The 17,902-nt window shown below is 52.8% G+C and overlaps 1 protein-coding gene across 11 annotated transcripts in view; it reads left to right on the forward strand.

Moving 5' to 3' along the window:
• Positions 1 to 17,902, forward strand: part of LOC131663128 (cell adhesion molecule Dscam2-like) — a 62,476-nt gene that overhangs the window by 15,246 nt on the left and 29,328 nt on the right. For all 11 annotated transcript variants that reach the window (XM_058933246.1, XM_058933254.1, XM_058933248.1 and 8 more), the window contains exon 2: positions 2,540 to 2,645. In XM_058933246.1, coding sequence (XP_058789229.1) covers positions 2,573 to 2,645 — 73 coding nt within the window. In that variant the 5' untranslated portion in view covers positions 2,540 to 2,572. The remainder of the gene's footprint in view (positions 1 to 2,539; positions 2,646 to 17,902) is intronic.

Genomic DNA, 17,902 nt, shown 5'->3' on the forward strand with positions numbered 1-17,902 from the left:
AGCCGGCAAGGCGGGAGGAGCGGTGGAGGTCATGGAAAAGTTCATTCTCCCAGCGGAAAGCCCAGGACAAAGACGTTTAACCTTTTGCTTCCCGGAGCGTCGGCTCGATGCTGCAATTACCCGTGGCCCTGATGATCCGTCGGACGACCGAGCGAAAGCAAGTCGGAGCCGGTTGCGTCGCTTCTTTCCGTCGGGCGCTCCTTTCTGCACGGCGGGATAGGCCTCGCTCTCGGCGACGATCGCCAAAGAGCCAGGCCTCTCCCGTTCATCTGGAGCGTAAAATCGTTTGATTCCGCGGCGGCGGCGGCAGCGAGACAGTTGTCGCTCGCTGGCGCTGCTCAAATTCGCAATTAAGATCGACGAGTTCGTCGGCGTCTTCGCTCGAGTGCGGTTCGCCCACTCGACGCGAGTGCAGCCGCGCTGCGGGCTGCGCGCAGTCAAGGGGGAATTGTACCCCGGATGCCAGCGCGAGCTACTTGAAAACTGCCGAGCCCCGAGCCTCGTCGAAAAATCCACTATTTCCCCAGGATTTTCCTGCAGCCGCGCGAAATTACCGCTGCGCCCGCGCTCCCGCCTCGGCTCGCTCGCCTAGCTCGCCTTTTATTACTCGACCTATAATTCATCGAAGCACGCCAGAAATTTGTCTCTCCTTTCTCTCGTTTGTCAGGTTTCCAGTGCCAACAATTTTATCGGACGTTCCAGCGCCGTTCGACATTCTGCGCGACCGCGCGCGCGTTCGGCTGAAACGCAAGCTCAATTCGCGAAAACAGTCAATATTTCAACACGCGGCTCGGCAATGAAGATACGCTTTATCAATTTTATAGGGAAAATCGTGACGCTGAAGTTTGGGCCGGGTCTGATAAACGTCAATTTTGATCCGTCAATATGACCGGCCAGCTTGGTGCTCGTATTTATTCGACTGTTGTTTACCCCGTTCGCCAATGTAACATTAGCTGCTGCTCCCTCTGCGCCGACTGCAAGCAGCCCTTGCTTCGACAAACATTTTTTCGCGACCTCGTTAACATTTGCCCGCGGCGCACGTATGATCTAATTAACCGGCAAACAGTGCGAAGCGCGTGATTGCGCTCTGAATCGTCCGCAACTGAAATTTTGTTCTCTCTCTCCATTTTTCTCTTGCCTTTTTTCCTCGTTGCCAATTGCCGCTTTCGCCCACATGCGCAATCACCAACTTCCAACCAACGCATATTCAAGACATCTGATCCGAAAAAATATCGCGTTGGACTTTTGTTTTGCGCAGCTGGAAAAGGGACTGCAAATTGCATTGCGACGGAGTTCGTTAACGAGAGACGCGAGAGTGGGCGAGAGAAAAAGGAAATCCGTCATGTAGTCTGGAGTACCGAAAGGTAGATCGTCTTAATTTTCGGCGATCTGCAAAAGTGCGCTTGGGAGGTTCATTCGGAAGTAAACAGACGACGGCTTTCCCGGACGATTTGCCGATTTGTCGCGCGAAGTCGCCCGATGCCGAGGCGAGATAATTCCGACGGCGCGGCAACCTTGCCGATAATGTCGTCACGAGTATAAACAACTTGGAATCGCTGGGAGTGTTCCGTCGAAGGCAAGCTGGCGGCAAGTGCCAGCAGGGAGCTCATCCTTAAAAAACTTGGCCTCGAGAGGCAGTAAAGCGGGGAAAAGCGATGAGCACGCGGGATTGTTTCGTTAGCTTTCGCTTTTTCCGAACTTCTTTTTACGCGGAGTAGTCACCGTAGTCTATCTCTCTCTCTCGCTCTCTCTCTCTCTCGCGCGCGCGCGCGCGCGCGCAAGCTCGCAACTTGTCTTTTATGTGGCGCGATTCCAGAGCGGACTTTTTATCGCTCCATTCTGGTGCTGCCACTTTTACAACCCAGACTGGCTTGCCGAACTTCCGTAATTAAACCGAAAAATGCACGCCACGCGAGATTCTTTGGTGCGTGCGAGCTGCTCAATAAACCATACGCTCCAGCTGTTAAAAAAGTACATCCGCGGTGAAAGGATTTTTATACCTCTTTATATGCACGCTCGACACACCGTCTCCCAGCTGCCGTACATCGATATTTGGTAACGTGCATTTTATTTTATTTTATTTTTCTTTCGCCTTCTGCCTACTTGCAGTCCGACGACTGAAATCAAACACCGACTGCCAACTTTCGATGAAAAAATAAAGTTTGCTCGGCGCGAGCGGAATAAAACAAAAAACAAAAGCAGCGCCGAGTAAATAATTTGGTTTGAAGCACGATGAGAGCGCGCGGAGCGCTCGCGGAGGAAAGCCCTCGAAGCGTCGCAAACAAATCACGAGACTCGATGCAGACCGCGGGGCTGGAAAAAACGAAAGTCGCGCCGAGGCTCGACGCTGAAAAAGAGCTGAGAAAACACGGCTAGGGAAGGAGCAAACAACGGCCGGGCTCGGCGTGAAATTAGCGAATACGGGCACCGGTCGGCGATATCGCAGAGCGAGTGCGTGGCAGCTTGCCAGACTGACTGGCTCGCTGGGCTGACTGACCGATCGAGGCTGACCCCGTCCGTGTGTGTGTTGTGTTCGCAGGAGAAAGCTGCATCGACGTAACGAGCTGGCAGGATGGCGGCGGCGGCCGACGCTCAGCCACTCAGGCTCGCCCTGCTCATCGCCACCCTCCTCTCCTTCGTTCATGGTAAGTCTAATCGAGCCCCCTCCCATCTCGCGTGGAGCAGAAAGAGGACGCGGAAAAAAGCCTAACCCACTGGCGCTCAGCTGATGGCGTTTATACGACTTTGAAAGCCAGCTCGATGTGTTTGCCTTCTTTTTATACGCCGGCCAGCTCCTAAGTGCTTTCTCCAGCCACTTGCCAGTCAGGAGCGGCCCTGGCAAACGTATTCCCCCGCCGTCTTTCCGCGATTCCTCCTTGCCTCCGCTTTTCCTTCCATTTCTTTTGAAATACACGGCCGATCGAGGCCGGATAATTGGAGCGGCTCGTTTGCTCCTTTTATGCGCTGTTTAATTTCGTTTTACGAGATCCTCTCGATTGTCTCTGCAGCTCTCTCGCCGGCTACAACCTTTTTTCCTTCTCTCGCCCGCTGCCCGAGCCAGAGGCACAGCCCCCATGCTTTTACGGCTTGCCTTCGAGCGTCATTTTTATGATTTTCTTTTTAATTAGTCGACGCGCTGCCGATCAGTTTTCTTTTCCTCCCTCCTTCCTCTTTTCGCGCAAGCGGAGCTGCGTCGGCTGATTGCAAGTAAGCGCGGCACTCCGCAAAATAAGCTGTTTTCGGGGCCAGGCCCGGGAGGGGGTATCCTCCGAACTGCAGGCAGTCGGCGGTCCCGGTCAATTCATCAGGAAAGGGCTCGAGGCACGCTCGACAAATACGCTTCCTCGGCGTCTGGGGAACAAGCGCCCCGAGAATGGCTCCCTCCATCGACGTAAAAAGCGCTGACGCTCGCGCCAGAGAATCAAGGAGACAGCGACGCCACTGGCGCGCGCGCGCGCCCTCCACTCGACTCGTCGACAACCTTATCCCTGCCGCCGCGGCGCGACGCAGACGGCAAATCTCATCTGGAAAGCGCGCGGCGCGCTCGCGATTATTGGTGGCACGATTTTCATTTTCGCGTGCCTTTGTGCCGCCACCAACGCAACCTCCATTCAGCTCCACATTTTTCCTCTGCCGCCTTTCCTTCTTCCTTTCTTTCATTTTTTTCTTTTTTTTTTTTTTTGTTTTTTTCCCCCCCGCACGCGAGCATACTTTGTGATAAACGCGCGCAATTTAAGGACGCACGACCGCCCGAGAGTGAAATGGATTTTCGAGCCGGATGAATTACGAGGAACATTTTTGCAGATGCAACTCCGCTTTTTGTCCCATTATATACCGGAGGCGCAAGACCTTTCGCTGCGAGGGGTTATTTTAGTTTCGTGCGCGAATATTTGCATGTTCGAAAAAAAAAAACATCGCTCCGTCGCTGCTTTGTGAAAAACATTTGCTTTCGACGAACGTCCTGCTCCTTTTTTGTTATGGCTGATTCGGTGTTTCACGGCGGATAATGGCACGGATCGAACCAAAGCTTCTCTTGACGTAACACAAGCCATTCATCGAAAAATATTGCGGATCCGTTTTGCAAATAACCTTCCAAAGCCAAATAAGAATTGAAAAAAACAATAAAAAAGAGATATAAATAAATAAACAAAAGCGATGAAATATGCAAGGAAGGAAGAAACGAAAGGCAGGCATCAAAGAGAGTGAGCCGAGGGGCAATTCAAGAAAAGCCCACGGCGCGAATACAATGAATCCGTAAAGAGAGCATTCCGTTAAATTTAAGCGGCGGTCAAGCCGAGCGGCGATCGCAGCCTCTTAGCGAGATTGCGCTGCCAGCCGCGGAGCGAATGAAAAAGAAAGCAAGCGCGCGAGCGACCACGAGGAAGAAGCGAGAGCAGCGAAAGGTCCATCTGATTCGAATACATCCGGTGCGCGCGCGAGAGCGTGGCTTCTTAAAGACGCTCGCTGGCCGGGCGTCTCTCGGCACTTGTTGCTCGCGCGTAGCGCGTTTTCTCTCTCTCTCTCTCTCTCTTGCCGGCAGAGGGGAAGAAAAAGACGAGGAAAAGAGCTCGCCAGCAGGGAATCGAATTGATTCCCCTTTTACGGCCACTCGGCCTTTATTTATTTATCGTCGTCCGACCGAATGGCCGAGGTAACGCTACGAGGATCAAAGCGCACCTGATTTTCTTTTTCCGTCCCGTTGGGCGCTTAAACCTCCTCCCCCGTACCCCCCGTTTCTAACTGATCGCCCCTGAATGAATGTACCTCTTTATGAAACGCAATTCGAACGAGCGCGCACTCGCGTTTCTCTACAACTCGGCCCTTGATTACTCGTCAATGAAAACTTTAATTACTATGTAATAATGGCGATGGGCTCTCGATCGAACGCGACCGTCGGCTCGGCGCATTTTTTATATTTCATCTGGAATTCCGCTTGGAATAAATGGTAGGCCATTTCACCGCGGTACTTTGAATTCCGTTATAAAACACCTAGAACGAAGTAGCCTGCTTAACCAGCTTAATTACTGACTTAACGAATAGGCGTCTACAAGGCCAGAAGGAGTGCGCGTACGGCTGCGCGAATAATACCGAAAATTGCAATGAAGGTGTCGAATCCGAGTAGCGGGGCTGGGGCGCAAGACTCACTGCGCGGGGGCAGGGCTGGTTGATTAACCGGCACCTCGTAACAGCTGCAAACAAATGCCTTACGCAACGTTATTACGCTTCGCTCGCTCGTTAGTCGCGTTGCCTGTCAATTAAAGTGCCGGTGCGCAAGACAGGCGCAAATCCCTGCCACATTGTGGCAGTTCAGCGATGTCGGAAAAAGGCCCGAAAAAAGTAATGTTTTGGCCATTAGTCGACAGGGGGAGAGAGGGAGAGAGAGAGAGAGAGCGAGAACGAGCGCATGCGCGCAGGTGGAGCAGCAGTACACTACTTTATTGATTTCGAGATTATCGCGCTGCCGAGTGTGCATTGTGTTGCAGCCTCCCGGCAGCCGCGGCGCCAGGGGATAACGATCGAGTAATTATGCGAGCGCGCCACCGCATTTTCCCGTTTCCTTCGTCAGCGATTTTTTTTTTCTGCAATTACACTCGCTCCGGTCGGTGGCTACCCCCTCCACTGGTATTTTAATTTTTTCTTATTTTTTCGACGCTTAATCAACGCGACACATTCCGAGAAACTAAGATCGCGCGACGGGAAGTGGCTGGGGTCTCAGTTGCCGATGAGATTTCGCGCGGTAACAAACGGAATTAGCGCGCTCGAGTTTCACCGGCTCCTCTTTTATTTGTATTCCATCGATTTCGCCGAGGCTGCCTGCTCCGGCTTCTTCGAGCGCGCCTTTAAATAATTCAATCGCTTTAAGCTGGCCCGCCTGTCTGCCAGCCTGCCCGCTTGCCTCGTCTCCGCCCTCGACTCTTTAACCTCGTAACTCGAATCTCCGGTATTTCTGATCCGATTCTTCATTTTATATTCATTCGTTATTTTCCGCTCCACGCGCTCACCCCGTCGCTTTAGTCACGGATTCCGTCCTTCCTTCGCCGCCCTATCTCCACTGAACAACCACTTGTCACGCTTTGATCCTACAAAGTGTATCGCTATTTCGATTTCACACTCTCGTTGCCGTCTGATCGCAGCTCGTCTGTATCACTTGCTTGGAATCCAAAGCCTCTTGACTGACTCGAACCGGCCTATTTTCGGTGTTCATCCTGCTGAACAAAGGTCGCGCTGAGAAGTGAAAAGCTTCGCGCGAAAAGGACGCAGTGACAATTTGGCAAAGCCAATCAAGAGCGCAGCTCAAAGTATATTCAGCTGGTGGGAATTAGCTGCGCAGCGATATCAGCATTAAATGTGTAGCGCCGACGAGGGAGCACGAAGCCGAAGCGCAGACCGATTTATTTTCAATGGGTGGCGAAGAAGAGGGGGGGGGGGGGGGGTAGCGAGGCGTTTCATCCATATTTTATAAAGCGCGCTCCGCGTTATTGTTTGATCGCGCGCAATTTGAATATTTCTTTATTAAAGTATTCAAATGGCGACGAGGCTTTGGCGATATAAGCGCGGCGCCTGTCAATTTGCAATAATAAACAGCTGCGAGCGCGTACTTGACCGGCGCTCTCACGGTATTCATTATTCCGTTATTCGAGTGCGCCGCAGGTCGCTTGCGGCTTCGCGCAATGCCGAACGACTGCGTCTGGAATTCCAGTTTCCGAGGCGAGCCTTGGCAATCGCTGGGGCGGCTCGGCTCGGCTGGACGATAATGGTGGAGCTGAATTCGAAGGGCCGCTCGCGGAGCCGGAAACTTGCGAGTAAACTTACCGAGATACGTGACCTTTGCGAACGCAGACGCGCTAGGCGTGCTCGTTTATCTTGCGTAATTAACAGCGCTTTTATTGCTCTTGCGGGTCCGGCACAGACTTCAACATTTCCGTAATCTGGCGTCCGGTTATGAAGGCATTATTTCGCGCGTTCGGCAGCGAGTCAAGATTTTTCAATTTGCAAAATCTTGAAGCACGGCAACGAGCGACTCGGAGCGCCAAGATTTTTTCCGGAAATCTGTTGAAAAATTACTTGGCCAAGTGGGAAAAGCGGCTGCCGACGTTGAAGGATTACTTGGTCCCTGGAAATAAATGCATCTAGCGCGCAGTTTAACGACGATCGAGAAGCCATCGCGACGGCCAAAATCGCAGATTTCATTCAATTTTTAATTTACATCGAGCGATGGCAGCTAAACAAAGCGGATTCTCCACCCGAGGGAAAGGATAAAACGGAAAAAAAGAAAAAACAACGCGCAGCGATAAAGGCGCAGGTGACATCGAGCGAGAAAGGAAATTCTTGCTGTGAATTTTCAAACTACTCTCGCCACCGCGATCGAGGTTCAACCCTACGCGCGCGGTGACGGTGGCGTGCCTTTTTTTCCCCGGCGCAGCTGCATACGACCCCGGGCACGGGGGGAGGCCAGCGGAGAAGGAAAAAGTCGCGGAATTCAAGTGCCTCTGCCGAGGCTTAACGAAAGGCCAATGGCCTCGACGACGATAAATCGCGCGCGCTCGGGCCTTGAAGCATTTATAACGTTATATTTTTTTTTTTTTTTTTTTTTTTTTTTTAATTTTATTCCGAAGCCAAGCGCTCGCTCGCTCGCGTGGCTTTAATTCGAACGAATCGCAATTTGATTCGACGGGGCGCGGCGAGCGCTTTTTCAGCCACGGCTGCTCTCACGCGCGACTTTCAGCAGCGAGCCGGCAAATTGCCGCTGCGCAAAGGGGTAATTGCGGGGTTAATGAGTCGCCGCCGAGCGCGACAAATTTTGTTATTCCGAGCTGCGCAAGTTCCTTAGCAACTGCACTCGCTGGATCGGAGCCCTGCGCCCGTACTCGACGAAATTTGCTTTTTTTCGGACAGAGAGGAGGGGAAGGGGGCGATAACCGGAAGAAGGCAGTTTCATTCTTATTGAAATAAGCGTCTGCAGGCAGGCAGACCGATACTCGCTCGGTTACTCCGGCCGTGCTCTGAATAAGATATCGCGCAAAAATGCACTTCTTAGCCGGCGTCCCACGTGACCTGCGAGCTTCTGCCAGGAATTCCCGCGGCGAGCGAAATTCGAAGCGGCGTAAATGTGTAGTGGATGCCGTTACCTACGCGAATGCCTTCCTGCCCCGCAGTCCCGCCCATTTTTGTCTCTTTCCCCCTTTCGTATATCTTATTCCTCAGGTGGTTTTCAACGACCAAAGGAAACTCACTTATCTCGCGCGCGCGTACTTTCCGCGCGGCAAGCGGTTACCCTTATCGGGCGACGACTACGTTTATCATTAGCCAAGTTCTCGCGGCCGCGAAGAGCGACGCCGCGGAACGATGATTAACTCCGGCGAGTCTTTCGCGAGGGACTTTTCCTTTTCGCCGGGCAGGGGGTTCGCTCGTCGGATGAGGCGCGCCGAAACTGCACAACGCGTCTGGAATATTTCGTCGTGCCGCGCGCGAAACGAGCGATGAAAATTTCAGGGACTCCGCGTAAAAGAGCCGAGCGCGTGGCGACAATTTTTTTTTTTTTTTTTTTTTTGACGGCAGCGGCAGGGACTTTTATTCGTGCTCGAGCAAGAGTGATGCGAGTCATGCGACCGAGCGACCAGCAGCAGCAACACGTGCCAATAAAACAGCGGGTACTCTTATCGACTCAATATCGCGCTCGGCAATATTCGAGGATATCCGATAGAACAAGTTCACGCGAGAGATAGAGCAGAGCGCAGCGCTCGGAGTCGACGACGAGAGCCTCGCGATTGGCTCTCGCCGGCGGCTCGGCCGGCCCTCGGCAAAACACAACCGACAAACTGCCGCGCGAAACGCACGCCCGGCACTCCGCTCCGATAAGTACATCGGTAGGCGCCCCGAGCTCGCTTCGAGCGGTTTCTTCTTGCGCGCGCTCGAACGGCTCGCGGGATGAAACTCAATCAGTCGGGCCGCCGGTCGAAGTGGAAGGTGCAGCGTTGGTTAGCGGCTGGCGAGCTTCGGCGAGCGATGCCACGCGCGCGAGCTCTAGAGCTCTCGCGGTGCTCCTTAAAATGCCAATAATGAAATTCTCAAGCGACTTGATGAAAATTGCAGCGCCAGCAATTACTCACCGACGTTGTTCGGCGCTGCCCGCGAGCGAGCCGCGCTCGGGCGCTCGCGACTCGACGCGGAGTTCCTTGCCCTTGCGCGGCGCGGTGCTCGCTCCCGCCCGGCGACACCGAGAATTCCGACTAATTGCGAGGCGCTTTCCGGCAATTAACGCCGCCTCGACTGGTTAAGATTGTGCAGCTTTCGCCGGGCCTTTCTTCCCTGCTGCGTTCGCGGTTGGCGTTCGTGTGCGTGCGCCGTGCGGCGCAGCGATACGTTCCACACGCGGGCGCCTTTCCCTTTTTCCCCGCGCCAAACGAAAGCTCGCTCGCTCGCTCGCTCGCTCGCTCCCCGAGCTTTTGATCAATTATAAATTGCTGTGATAAACGCGCGGCGCCTTTGACCCAGTTGAAAGCTCAATTTAAAATTTAATAGCGTAAGAAGCTCCAAATGCAATTTACTCCCGCTCGCTCGCTTTGCAGCGCTGATGAATAAAATTACGGCCGAGCTTTGCGCCGCTCGCGCCTAATCAACAGCCACTTGCGACGAACAATAAATCTCCGGCTACCCGGTATCGATCGGTTATCTCGTTAGTTCGCGCACCACGTCTGTAGCTTGCGCTGCCGTGCGGCGCAAAGACAGACAAAGAGGCAGGTAAGAGGACGAATGCTCGCGCGACTCGATAACCAACTGGCAGCCTCGTGCGGCGCGCCGGTATCGTGGCTTGGCTGACTGCTCTCTTCTTGCGACCAATCCCTCGCGATCCGTTTGTCTCTCAGCCGCCCTCTTTAGGAGCTAACGAACTTGCCTTATGGAAATCCGAACTTTCGTTTTCCACGAAACTCAAATCGGTCCGCTTACCCGTCCGTGTTGTCAGCATTATATAGCTTGCAGTGCGCAGATTCGACGCGCCTCCGCGCAAAACGCAGAATAAACGATGCCGTTGGAAAAGCTGCGCGCTGATTTATTCAATGGAGTACTCGACTTTGCATCAGACTGGCGATATATTTCACGACGTACATCCGATTACATAGATTCTGGGCGCACGCTCATTTGAAAATAACGAGACGAGCTTTTTCCACTTGAAACATTCACGGGGATAGAGCGCGGACGAGGAAGCAAGCGCAGTTTCGTCTCGCGCAAGGCGATGAATCTTGATTGTCTTGCATTATTCCTTTTTTTCCTCTGCACGCGCTCTCGCCTGGCACTGACCCACGTCTCCTTAGGAATGAAAGGCTGACGCGAGGGGAAAAAGTCTAGCGAGACACTTGGTCGAAGCTAAATGTTAACGAGAAAAGTTGGCGAGCCAAGGTTTGTTCTTAGTCGTCCGAAATTAAACGCCGCCGTGAGCAATGGTTAATGCTCAGCCCCGACGGTCTCTTTGCCCGTTTATAGGGAAAATCCTGCATTGCAAGACAGACGTGCATAGGCGCAGAGAGAGGGAGAGAGAAGACGAGTTAATTGGGCGCGAAATGATTTCCGATGCACAGCGCCAGAGTAATCATGGTAAAAGCGTGCGGCCTTAAAAGGGAGCAGAGAAAGCAACAGCAGCAGCGCAGTAGCAGCAGCAGCGTATCGATCGATACGCGCTCACGGGATTATTGTGCGCTGCGGAGTTGAGTGTCGCGTTATGTTTGTGTAAATGTGATGCCTTTTCCTTGCTGATGTATTGTTTTTTAGAAGGCGTATATATGTGTGTGTATATATATATATATATATATATATAGAGAGAGAGAGAGAGAGAGAGAGAGAGAGAGAGAGAGAGAGAGAGAGAGAGAGAGAGAGAGGACGCCGTGCAGTGAGTTGGCGCGATCGATACTAATTCGGTAGAGCGACGCCTCGGCATACGTATATAGTGCACCTGCGCGAAGAGGAGGACGACGAAGAGGGGGATCGCGTTTTCCGCACGGGTTCGCTTAATCCGACAAGAGCTTCCCCTTAGCCGCGGATATATACACTCCACTCGCGAGTCGTGCGCGAGCTGCTTCTGCACTCCTTTGCTGCACGACAACAACAATGAAATTCAATGACTCGGAACTGTATTCTCTCTTTCTCTCTCTCTCTCTTTACTTCTTATTTTTATCGCCTAGCCTCTCTGTATCTCTGTCTGCTGAGTCCATTCCCATGCAGCTCTCCAATTTTTTCATTCGATCCAAGTTGGTTTTCGCCCACGCGCGCGCATCATAAACATCGCCTGCCCAGAGCAACATTATTCGCCGATGGGTTCACGTTAATGAGCTGACTTACTAAGCTCCACCTTCGTGCGACCGCCAGCTTGAGCCCCAGCCAATTGGGGATCCAAGTAAATTAGCTCCGAGATAGCCGGAAAGAAAAGCCAACTTGTTTATGTCCGGTGGCAGGGCTGAATTATCGTAAGTCTTGATTAAACCTCCCGTGGCCCGTGCGGCCGAGGAAAGTCGGCACGGAAAACACTGCCGGCCGAGGTTGCCCTCCAAAGATGATTTACCGAAGTGTATATTGTGCTCCGCGCGCTTTCCATTCGAATTTTGAATAATGGTGCGCGCGCTCGCGTAATTATCCGAGAGAGCGTATCGCGAAGGCGAGCTGAATGGAAAGAGAGGGCTTTTCATGCTCTAATTAAAAGCCAAGCTTCGTGTATGCTTCTGCAAAGAGCGAGCGACGGCGTTGCGGCTCCGTGGCTTTAATCCTTGAGTACAGCCCGCCAGTCGTTCGGCTCGCCAACCTGCCTTTCTTTTCCACGGTAATTATAATGATCCGGGCGACGTCGCTGGCATTGCGCTGCCCGGGCGCAATCGACGCCCAAGAGAGAGAGAGAGAGAGAGAGAGAGAGAGAGAGAGAGAGAGAGAGAGAGAGAGACGCGACTGCGACCGGCACGCCATTCCAATTCATTAGCCGGAGAGCCGGCAGCGCGATATATCCTGAATAATCCATCCACCGTGGCTCCACGTGCGGGCGCACCACCGCCTGCCTCCCCGACACTGACAAAAGTCGCGCGACGTTCCGCCAGGAGCTCGAGCGTTTCTCCAGCGGCGCGACGTCTTCGTCGCTCGCTCGTGAGAAATTGCCGCGAGAGAGGCGGATTCCCTCTACGGGCTGCTGCTGCTGCTGCCGCTGCCGCCACGACGGCGTCGCCGGCGCGCGCTCTCCAGCAAAGCTGATAATGCGTTATTAATATTCCCGACGGCACACTGTCACGGACACACCCAGTGGGCGGCGGCAGCGGCGCGAGCTGCGCGCGATTGTTCAAAGGGATTATGCGAGGAATTCAAAATGCCAGGTCGTCGCTCGCCCCTCTCGCCTCTCGCGTCCGCGCCTCAAATTAATTATCTAGCCAGCTGGCTGTTGCATTTACGCGCTCGCTGCGTATTTTCGAAAATTGAGCCTCGTCATCGTCATCATCATCATCATCATCATCATCATCATCATTACGGCGATGAAACTGAAAGCACGTTGCAGCGTCGATAGAGACGAAAGAAAAAAAAAGATGAAAGCCCCTAATGAAAGCCCAAAAAAAATTAGCAAACGCGCGGGGGCGAGCGCTGCGGGGCTGCGGAATCGATGATGCAGCCATTAATATCGTTACGGCTATACAGAGAGTGAGAGAGATGCACTAGTGGCTGTCAGGTTCAGCGATGGCCAATCAATATCCGAGCGCTAGCTCGCTCGCGTGTACGTCGAGTGCGTTTTCAGGGAGATTAGCTGCTCGCAAGCTCTGCTGATGAGCTTTGTGATCCACTCTCTCTCTCTCTCTCTCTCTCTCACTGCGTTTTTTTTGCAATCATATAATCTCACCGCGAATTTCAAACTCTTGCACGTCGGATACCGATCACGCGCTCGCTAATTATTATCGTTGGCTGACTATTTTGCATTCGCGGGAAGCGCACGCGATTATCAATTTCCGGCCAATGCACATTTGTATGATTATCGATTTACATCAGCCCTACGCCGCTGGCTGTTCGCGTCATGGCATCATGTAATCAAGCAAATTTTCAGAAAAGAAATAAGAGGAAAATAGCGAGAGATCTTCGGTCGAATGGACCTAGGGCGCATTCGAATAATTCAGCGGTGGCCTCGATCTATCCATACATCTGCGTTGGCGTAACGGGCGTATAGCGGCGCGGCTGCTGCTATCGGCACAATCCTCCGGGCACTGACTACCGGCACCGTAGCGATCTGACGGCGTCACTCCTCATTAGGCCGACCATTATGTACGATGATAATAATTCCTAGCGAAACACCAGCGCCAACCGCTCTCTCTCTCTCTCTCTCTCTCTCGACTGCGTAAGCTAACCTGAAGGGATATGCTTTGGAATTTGTTTCATCGGCAATTTCGACGTAATCTGCGAAAAAATTGGAGAATTTGCCATTTGCCCGTGCAAATGGCACCGCCGTGTTACTTACGCAAGCAGCTGGATATTCTGGAAGTAATGACGCCGAGCTTGCAGCTTACATAACGGCGTATTCAGCTGGAACGTGTTTGGATTTGCAGCTGCTTGCCCAAGCCGGGTCCTCGATCCGCAAAATCATTAGCGGCAACAAAGTCTGCCGGCACGAGTCGACCATAGCGAATATTGTCCATTACAGAGAGCGACAGGGAGGGAAAGGAAGCGAGAAAACGGCAGAGGGGTGAACGGACAAAAGTAAAGGGGAGGACAAGTGGAATAGCCGGCGTATGGTCAAGCGCCAACTCGTAATAAAAGGCTGCGGCGCAGCTGAACTGCAGGCCGAAGGAGGAGGAGTGCAGTCCGATCGAGCGTGTAATTAAATCGAGCCGCGAATTCGGACTTAAATAGCAAATAACAGGCGTGCAGTGCTCGACCGGCGGCTAGGTGGAAACCAGGTCGATCGAAGCTACTGCGCGTTATGTCCTAGTGAGGCTGCCTGCCACTGCCCCGTGTTATCTCGCGCTCGCCTATTTGCACGATAGTCCCTGTTTCCGATTAATCAGCTTCCCTGGAATTAACGCAGTACCTCTCCGCGCGCGCGTGTGTATGTGTGTGGTGGTGGAGGGGGAGGGCGAGAATGCGCGCGCGGCTTTATTGACGATTCGGCATTGGTCTGCGGACACTGGCCGACGAGAGAGGAGAACGGGGTCACGCTTTGGCTGGGCCCAGAGCGTGCGTACGTTGTACGTGTGTTGGCCACTCTCTGGCTCTCTCGTTGGGCGCTGCCGCCGCCGCCGCATGCACGTTGCGGATGCACTACCGAGATGGCCGCCGTCACGCTAACCGATGATAATGATGATGATGATGACGACGACGTCGACGATGCTGCGCGTGATCACGCTCGTAAATACGAGCTGCTGCGTGCAAAAATTTCGAGCTCGGGCTATTGTTGGCTCAGCCGAGGATATCGTTGCAGTACGTCGAGGCAAACGCGTACACGTCACTAGGCTTATTAAATCTTCACTCCACGCGCGCAATGGTTTACTCAACGTCACCTCCAGCATTTCAGCGGCTCCCTATTTTCCATAGTATGCAATAACTTGCGGAATACCTTCAGCTCAAGTATCAGCGTTTTTATTAAAAAAAAAGCCATAGGCATGCCCTCCATAAATTATCCATAAAACTGTTTTCGTGCTACCAACTACAGTAATAAAAAGCACCGGAGAACCGGCGAGAAGATCGCCTCATAAAATTTCCATGCTTCTCTCTGGCAGACTTTTAAACAAACTCCGAAAAAAGGGAGGGGGAAAGAAGAGGAAGAAACATCGATCATTGCAGCGTTCGTTACGGAGATGGCTTCGACGAGCGGCAATAAACTGTGAGTTAGATGCTAGCGAGGGCGCGGAGTCGATCAGAAGCTCGTTAGGTTGAGCGCGAGCGCGCGGCAAGACAAAGAGGCTGTGGCGGCGCTGGGCGAACGAGCGAGCGAGAGGCGCACGGCTAGCTGGCTTGTGGCCTTTTAATGATATTCGCCGTAATTAACGATGCCCGCCGCATAATGAACATCATTCCTCTGCGTGCCCCGGTTTTATTTCTGAGCGCGCGCGGCCGCACAATCAGCAGCAATTAACCAACCAGTCGAAAATTAGAGGTCGGCCGGTGCCGCCCGGCCGTCCGGTAAACGAGGTCGCTGTCGATCGGATATGCCGTTCACGAAGCTTGAATTCGAACCGGACAGATTTTATAAGTTGAAACGGGGCTTAGTTTCGCAGGGGCGAGAACCAGCGTCGATCGGGTTGCTTTAAGTAGTGCTGATTAATTGACTAGTCAAAAAGCTGAAATTATGCACTCCACTCGACTCGACTCAAGAGAGAGTATATACCGAAGATACTATCAGCTCTCAAGAGTAGTCTCCCGAGTCTGTTTCGCAACTTATTAAAGCAGCCCGGCGTGAGAGAGAAAGAGAGAGAGAGAGAGAGAGAGAGAGAGAGAGAGAGAGAGAGAGAGAGAGAGAGAAAGCGAGGCAGGGAGAGCTCGTGCACCTAATAACCCTCCTCCCTGCTGCCTGAGAAATAGATGGCGAAATTAACCAAGATTTTCTCGTAACTCCTAGCTGAATGAGGCTCCGCGTCAACGGTAAAAGCTCGCACGCGCGTTTCGATCGATATTCCAATGTCCGAAGTATCCTTTGGCGAGATGCTTGTCAAGCGCGACTAGCGAAGAGCGAGCAGGCGAAAGCGGGGACATTATGCTAATTCAGCGCGTTTACACTCGCCTCTCGTCGACACTTGCGCGCTCATAAGTATACCCGACCGCATGGAATCTCTGATCCACGATAACGCCCCTGCCACGCCGGCTAAATCGTGTCGTAAAAGCGACGGCTGATTGCTGGAATATTGTTGTCAACCCCTCTGTCGGTCCCCACCTGAAAAGCAACCGAGGTAACTTTTCGCTGCCGTCGAACGCAAACAATGCAAACCCGCGAGGAATTTTCGCGAGAAATTTCACATTCGTAAATAATCGATGGACGCGGCGATGGCTATTGGTCGAAACGCGACGCGCCGATCTCGTTTCTCCTTGCAGATTCGACTATTATGCTGCTGTCGCGCGTTCGGCGGAACAGTACCGCCCGATACGATTACTAGGGACCGATAGGAAAATAAGCCTGCGAATTCGCCGGCTTACCAGGTAAATTTAAGAGAAACATTAATGCCTGCTCATCGGACTCGCCAGCATGGCTTTAGAAACTTGTCGAGGTTCACCGTATTAATCTATTACTGACGATACACCTGACAACGCGCATCGCCGACGCTATGTGTTCTGACTCTGGGAGTCCGATTGTTGGCCCTCGATTCGTCAGTTAACGTTCCGCATTTAAGGTCCTGTCGTCGTCAACTCACCGTGCGCGAACATTCAACTTTACAATGAAAGAGTGGCTGTCGTTATCAGTGAGTAATCGACCGACCAAACGGGAAAAGAACTGAGCACTTATAACAAAATGTTCGACGAAAAGCAGTTGTCGAGGTAGTTTATCCGTGGGCAAATAGATTTCTCGGCTAATAAACGCCGACAATTCGGAAGGGCTAAACTCGGCTGGCGGAGCATTTTATCGAGGGGCGGGGGGGGGGGGGGGGATTTACCGAGTGAGAAGATCGAGTGTGGAAGTAGCTCTGCGAGTATAATGGTGGCTGGGTCGGCGGGGGTGGGGAGAAGTGACCGAGGGGGTTGCGCAGCCGTAGTCGTGTGTATCGACAGGCCCGTGATCGAAATAACTTTGTTGCGGGCAATTTCTCTATCTAGGTAAGACGCTCTCGAGATTTTCACAAAGAGCCGCTCGCCACCGCGTGGCTACTGGCCTTTCCAGGCGAACGCCTGGCTGCGCTAAATTTAGCTCCCTCTTTACCCGAGTTCCGCGCATCCGCCCCCCCTCCCCCCCCCACACACTCCGCCCCCCTCCCGGTAGCCTCCACGCTATTGGAAAATTCTGAACTAGTTATTTTAAATGTACAGCTGAATTCTTTGGTTATTGGAACGGAGCTCGACCGCAGAGTCAGAGTCCAATTTATTTATGCCGGTCTCGTGCAGCTTTTCCGTCTGCCGGCTAATGGCCGTAAAGCCGGGACTTTTCCCCGGCTGCGAAAAGTCGCCATAAACTTCGATTAGCGTCAATGGATTCTTTCGCTCGCTCTCTCCTTCGGTCAGCAATGCTTGTCGCCGCCGTGCGGAGTCAATTCGCCGGTCCGCGTTGTTGCGACTTGACCTTCATGTTTCTCAGCCCAGCGGCTTGGGAGGCTGGTTATTTGTGCTTATCTAACGAGTAATACAGTGGCGCCAACAGCGGCCACTGCTGCCTGTTTTTTCCTCGGTTTCGTTCTCGCGCTCGGCGTGAATGGGACACCTTGAAATCGGCACGTTTCCCACTTCGTTTGGCACCCTAATTCATCGCCAGCTCCGGTTGTATAATTCTGCTTTAAAAGCTTCTTGGCACGCTTCGATTGATAAATTCCCCCCGCGCTAGCGCGCGGCACAGCTATGTAAAGCCAAAACTTATCAGAAGTACACCCTCGCTACGGCTGCAGTAAACGGCCACTGGGCTTTTCGCAAAAACTTGGAGCGAAGCGTCAGCGCGAGCCCGCGGAGTCCAAACCCAAATTCTAGCCGGAGCACGGAAGAGGAAGTTAGTCTGTCGCGAGGGCGTAACAATATCGCTGAATAATGCAGGGAGCCGTGCAGTTTATAAGAGGGCAAAAATGCCCCGAGCCTAACAACTGCGTCCATTACCAAGTTTGCGTCGCGCGCGAAACTTGGCGCGCGAAACTTCCATTCTCGTATTTCAATTCCATTCAATCTCGCGCGAGCCGAACGTTCATTAAGTGCGCCAGGTATTAAGCTATTACAAAAGCGAACCGAGCGTCGCGGCCCAAGCTATTTCATCTTTTATGCATAA

This window comes from Phymastichus coffea, unplaced genomic scaffold, assembly GCF_024137745.1.
Source record: "Phymastichus coffea isolate CEN01 unplaced genomic scaffold, Cenicafe_Pcof_1.1 PCOF00031, whole genome shotgun sequence".
NCBI classification, from domain to species: Eukaryota; Metazoa; Arthropoda; class Insecta; order Hymenoptera; family Eulophidae; genus Phymastichus; species Phymastichus coffea.